Consider the following 6,705-nt stretch of genomic DNA (forward strand, 5'->3'; position numbering starts at 1 on the left):
TGTTTTTCTTTTTTTCTTGCACTACTTAAGTGTCAATGTATTTTCCTGCAATATTTGCACTAATTAAAGTGTCCATAATTGCGAACTGTATAAATACACAATGTACTTGTACCAATATTAAAATAGTAAATGTTTAAAATATCCTATTAGTAAATGTTATGTTAATCCTTTAGCCATCTTGGACTCCAACAATCTGTTTTCTGTATTAGTTATCACATCAGTTTTCCTTTAACATCTGTTTTCTATTTTATATTTCTTGATAACTGTTATAATTTCATATTCATATCCCTCATTTTCTCAAATTCTTTGTCAATCTTTTCACATACTAGTTTTCTCTTTCTGTTTCTTCTATTTTCTTTCATTTCCTGGACTTTCTCAATGTCTATCATCTCTTCATCCTCTTTTATTTCGATTTCTCTATACGAGTTCTTAAGTATTTTATCTTTATCAGTTTTCTTATGTTCATCTGTCTTCCTTTTCATATCTTCTTTCTGTTTTCCCTCCTTTTTCTTACTGTCTTTGTCTTTCTCATTCTTATCCTTCTTTTCACACTCTTTTAGTTTTTCATCCTTTTTATTACTTTCTTTGTCTTTCTCATTCTTATTCTTGTTTCCCCCCTCTTTTTGTTTTTTCTCCTTTTTCTTACTTTCTTTTTCATTTTTGTCCCTTTTCTCGCCTTCTCTCCTAATTTCTTCCTGATTTTTCTGTCTCTCTCTCTCTCCTCTTTTTGCTTCCTTTCATTTTCCTCATTCTTTAACTTCTGATTTTCCTTTTCCTTTCTAATTTTCTTGTCATTTATTTGTTTCTCCTCTGCTTCCTTCTTTTTAGTAACTCCTCTTTTTCCTTCTTCTCTTTCTCCTGTCTCAGCACTGTGGAACAGCACTGAGCTGGGTTGATTCCTATCTGCGCCCCAGAAGTTGTCGTGTAGGTGTCAATTCAGCCATGTCATTTCCACGCCAATTAAATTGTAGCGTTCCACAAGGGAGCTGCTTAGGACCGTGGCTATATTTGACATATGCGGGGACACTGTTTGATGTTATTCCGCCGTCGATTTCAGTTTACGGCTTTGCGGATGACCACACTGCTAATAAACGCTTTAAACCATCATTTCCAACAGTAGAATCCCAGGCAATACGAGAACTTGAACAATGTGCTAAAACAATCAACAACTGGATGAATGAAAATAAGCTTAAAATGAACACTTCCAAAACCGAGTTCATCATGTTTGGTAGTAGGCAACAGCTCTCTAAGTGTTCAACTGACAAAGTATGCATTGTAGGTGATGAAGTGAAATCAGTGAGCTTTATTCGATATCTAGGTGCATTCCTGGATGAAAACTTGAATCTAAAAGAGCATGTAAAACGAAAGTGTAGAACAGCAATGCTCAACTACTTCAGAATAAAATGTATCCGGAAATATCTTACCAAAGAGGCTACCGAAACCCTTGTCCTGTCATTGGTGATATTCCATTTAGATTATTTTAATGTCATTCTGTATGGTATTGCTCAATTACAGTTGTTTGTAATAACTACTGGACATGTCGCAATAACCCACTTATTCTTACTTAATAACAAACAGCTGTCTTACTGTATCTTAATATTCTAATATTTTATTAATCTTATCTGATGTCTGATCATTTTTTTTTTTAATGCTTACTAAATAGTTTATTCACAATGGTATTTATGCTCATTTATGTTATATGTCATTAAATATCTTAATTTTTGTCGTATTTTTATGTATTTGTAAAACGCCATTGAATATGTTTTGCGTAAAAATAGGCGTGTAATCAAATGAAACAGTTTCAGTTTCAGTTTCGGACTAGGATGCAGGTCAAGGCCCTATAAACATAAACATTATCACATGGAATGTGTGTGGCTTAAGAAAGCTAATTGATGACTCAAACTTTTTAAATTACTTACGATCGTTTGACATTATTGGACTTATTGAAACGTGGGGAAATTACAATATGGAATTCGAAAGCTTACTTGATAATTATACATGTTTTGACTTTGTACGAGAAAAATCATTGTACGCATTGCGTAATAGTGGAGGTATATCTGTGTTTATTAAAAATTCATTCATAAAAGACAATTTCATTACTAGAATATGTCATGATTATCTAGATTGTATTGTTCTCTACATTAAGTCATCTGTATTTAGATCTATGCGGGATATTGTTTTGTATATTGCTTATGTTTCACCAGAGGGGTCACCAATTTATAATAATAGGGATGAGTTAAATGGCATAAATTATATTGATAATAACATTTTTACACTGCGCCATATGTATCCAGACGTATATTTGTACTTGGCAGGAGATTTTAATGCACGAACCAGGAATTTACTAGACTATATACCAGATGATAGCATAGAAAACATATTTAATACTGATATTTATGGGTATAATTCTGATTATTTTGAGCACCCACGAAATAATAAGGACTCAGAGCGGATTAACTCATTTGGGAAATCTCTCATTGAATTATGTTGTTCTCATAGTATACATATCCTTAATGGCCGTCTGCACGGGGATGTTTTAGGCAATTATACATGTTTAACATATAATGGCGCTAGTGTTGTAGATTACCATGTCATTTCGTCTGAACTCTTTTCTTGTATAAGACACTTTAACGTTGACATGCGAGGAGAGTCTGATCATATGCCTTTATGCTCAAGGTTATCATTTTTCGTAGAGGAATGCTGTAATAATACTACACCAAATTTGCATGATGATAATAATTTTGGTCATGTTGATAAATATAAATGGAATAGCACTCACATGGACGAATTTTTAACATTGTTTATTAATAGCTGCAATACCATGGCGGCTAATATTTTATTTGAAATTGACTTAGATATTAATAGCGCTGTAGATAAGATATTAGGACTTTATCGGAATTCAGCTACAAATATGCGTGTTAAATATAGAAAGGAAGTTAAAACTTCAAAATGTAATTCAAATAACCAGCCCTGGTGGGATCGAACCTGTGACATCGCGAAACAATTGAAATACGCAGCACTGCGGCGGTTTCGCTGGACTAGTATGACGCTGGACCTTCAAAATTATATAACTCTGCGTAAACAATTTAAAGCAACTTGTTATTTCAAAAAACAAGAGCACCAGCGCGCTAAGAGAGACGAATTAATATTGGCTCGCAAAAATCCGAAAGTATTTTGGAAATTGTTAAAAGATAGTCGGCGTAGTAATATAAGTAGTACACCGGACATGGACCCTAAATCGTGGAGGGACTATTTTTGCGGTTTGTTATTTAAGGAAGACCAGCCATGTTTGTTGGATTTAGAATGGGGTATAGAAACGGCTAATGAAGAATATGACCAGGTTTTAAACTCTACAATTACGGTAGAGGAAATTACTAAAAGTATTCTAAAATTAAAAAATGGGAAGGCTCAAGGTACTGATGGGTTCGGGGCTGAGTTTTACAAAAATACTAGGCATATTATTACTCCGCTACTACATTCATTATTTAATAAGATTTTGAGTACTGGTATATTCCCGGAAGTTTGGAGGGATAGTATTATAGTTCCTGTACATAAATCGGGATCTAAAGAAGACCCGTCTAATTATAGGGGAGTTGCTCTTATTAACGTTATGTATAAAGTATTTGCGAATATTATATATAATAGATTATATACATGGTCGGAGGAATTTGACAAAATAGATGAGTCGCAGGCTGGTTTCCGCGTCGGATATTCTACGATAGACAACATATTTACCTTGCAAAGTATGGTACAAAAATACATAAGTAAGCCAGGCGGGAGATTTTATGTTTTATATGTGGACTTTAAAAAAGCTTTTGATGGCCTGATACACCATAAATTGTTTGCCAGTTTGCATAGAAAGGGGGTGCAGGGTAATCTGTTCAAAGTCCTATTATCTATGTACTCAAATTTGCGCGGCGCAGTGAGAGTCGGTGACGGTAAATTATCTCAGCCCTTCCATTGCAATGTTGGGACCAGACAAGGGGACGTAACCAGTACGATAATCTTTAATTTATACATTAATGAGTTATCCTCCTTCTTGAGATCAAAAGGTCATCGGGGTATCTTTATAACGGAACAAATTGCGGACATTATATGTATACTTTTCGCGGACGACGTCGCGAATTGTGCAGACACAGCGGTCGAACTTCAATTACAACTAAATTCAATAGCGCAATTTTGCGAAGACACCGGTATGGCTATAAACCAGCAAAAAACGGAAATAATTGTTTTCAGAAACGGAGGACCGCTTCGAACATATGAAAAATGGTTTTATAATAATAGTCCAGTGAATGTTACTTCGATGTATAAATTTATGGGGTTGATTTTCACGCCAAAATTAGCTTGGTCTAAAGCGCAATCAAAGCTTGCTGCACAGGCTCGAAAATCTATTTATGCTATAAAGGCTTATCAGAAATCTTTTGGTGCATTCTCACATAATGAATATTTTAAGCTGTTCGATTCAATGGTTAAACCCATACTTACTTATGGGGCTGAAATATATGGAACAGAAATATGTCACATATTGGAGCAGGTTCAAATTCAATATTGTAAGCAGTTTTTGGGAGTTAATAATTACGTAAATGATAGTGTTGCCCTTGGTGAATGTGGCAGATTACCTTTGTGCATTGATCATCATGTAAAATGTATTAAGTACTGGTTTAAATTACTTGCCATGTCTGACGCACGATATCCCAAAAATTGTTATATTATGTTGAAAAGGCACGATGAAATAGGAAGACAGAATTGGGCTAGCGCTGTCAAAAATTTGTTGTATCGCTATGGCTTTGGTTTTGTATGGCTAAGTCAAGAGGTCGGTGATGTTAGCAATTTTATTTGTGTCTTTAAACAAAGATTAATTGACTGTATGAATCAAATGTGGCATGATAATATTCATAGCTCGACTCGTTGTGATACATACAAACATTTTAAAACTTGTTTAAATCCCGAAAGGTATTTGTGCTTGAACTTACCATTTTATGTTAGAAAATCACTTGCAAGATTTAGATGTTCTAGCCATAAATTTGCTATCGAGACTGGTCGCCATTTTGCAATTCCAAGAGAAGATCGAATATGTAGATACTGTTTCATTAATTTTGATATTGAATGCATAGAAGATGAATTCCACGTATTTTTTAAATGTTACAAATATAGGCAAGAAAGACAAATTTTTATATATTCCTGGTATGCTGGTGGAAATGAATTCCCTCATTTTATTAATCTCATGCAATCTTCAAATGATGATAGAATTAAATACATTGCTTTTTATGTTAACGCTATTATGAAGCTAAAGGATAATGAATAGTTACATTTCTGTGCACAACTCATATTATTATATTTGTTTTATTGTAATATTGTATTATGGGCCGGAGGCCTTTATTTACAAAATAAACTTTGTTCTTGTTCTTGTTCTTTTCAGTCTCGCCTTCTCTTCTTTTTCCTCATGCGCCTTTCTTTCTTTTTCCTTTCTATCTTTTTCCTCTTTTTCCTCTTTTTCTTTTTCCTCTTTTCCCTTCTTTTCTGTTTCCTTCCGTTCTTTCTCTAGCTCTCCTTTTCTTTCTCTTTCCTTTCTTTTTCCTCTTTTGCCTTCTTTTATTTTTCTTCCTTTCTTCTTCCTCTCTTTCCTTCTTTTCTTTTTGTTTCCTTTCTTTTTCCTCATTTTCCTTCTTTTCTTTCTCTTTCCTGTTTTTTTCCTACTTTTCCTTCCTTTCTTTTTCTTCCCTCTGTTTCCTTTCATTATCTTCTCTATCTTTCATTTGTCTTTCAACCTCCTTTTGTTTTTCCCTCTCCAACCTTTCTTTTTCAATTCGTTCCTTCTTTTCTTGATCAATTTTTCTTTTCTGTTAATCTTTCTTCTTTTTATATTCATCTAACTCGTACATTTTCACTTCTTTTAGATAACTTTCCTCCTGAAAACTTTCAAACTCATCGTCACTTAATTCTAACTCTTTCTCTAACTCCATTTCTTCCTCACTACTTTCTTCACTGTCACTACTGTCACTACTGCTACTACTGCTTTCACTCAAAGTCCTTGTTTTTTCTTTTCTCCTCTCTGGTAGTATTGGTCTTGTTCCCTTCCTTGCTGTTATCTTCTCATTCAAATTTATACACAACTTCTTTTTTGCCCGTTCTAAAAATTTCTCCAACTCTCTCTCTCTCTGCTCTGTTGCCCTTATCACCAGTCATTTGATTAAACATATGAAAATCAGTTTTCTTCGCTCTACATTGATGCGGGTTATCATTTCTCCTAAATATCTTCTTACATAATGTGCATTTAAAACTAATCCCAGAATGCTGCTCTTTCAGATGGGCCATACAAGGCTTTCTGGCGGGGAAGTAAAGATCTTCGCACACGCCGCATTGAAACTGCAAATAGACAAAAGGATACCCTTTTTAATGTAAAGCAACATTCATTTTTTATTTTATTTATTTAATAATTTAACATTTTTCTACCAAAATTCAAGTTTGCATATATACCATATATATATATGACCATATCAATACTAAAGCAAAATATACAATATTTCTGTGTACCAATTTTAACATATCAGACTGGATTTTTCTTAAAACCAACTAGGTCTAATTTTCCCAGTATAATATTTCAGTTTATCATGATGAACAATCTTTGGCTTTGAGTTAGCTTTTTTTGAATCCGGTATAGTACATCATTTATTTTGGTAATTATCTTACATGGACCAACCCAAG

At 33.8% G+C, this 6,705-nt stretch overlaps 1 protein-coding gene across 1 annotated transcript; it reads right to left on the reverse strand.

Annotated features, from left to right (window-relative positions):
• Nucleotides 1-266: 266 nt before the first annotated feature.
• LOC128557989 (uncharacterized) lies at nt 267-5,756 on the reverse strand. Its single transcript, XM_053546692.1, has 5 exons — nt 5,698-5,756; nt 5,426-5,624; nt 4,486-4,493; nt 647-869; nt 267-569 (listed from the first exon to the last, which is right to left on the reverse strand). The coding sequence occupies exons 1-5, from the start codon at nt 5,754-5,756 to the stop codon at nt 267-269; spliced, it is 792 nt and encodes a 263-aa protein (XP_053402667.1).
• Between the last annotated feature and the right edge of the window lie 949 nt (nt 5,757-6,705).

The sequence above is a fragment of the Mercenaria mercenaria genome, chromosome 6 (assembly GCF_021730395.1).
Source record: "Mercenaria mercenaria strain notata chromosome 6, MADL_Memer_1, whole genome shotgun sequence".
NCBI lineage: Eukaryota > Metazoa > Mollusca > Bivalvia > Venerida > Veneridae > Mercenaria > Mercenaria mercenaria.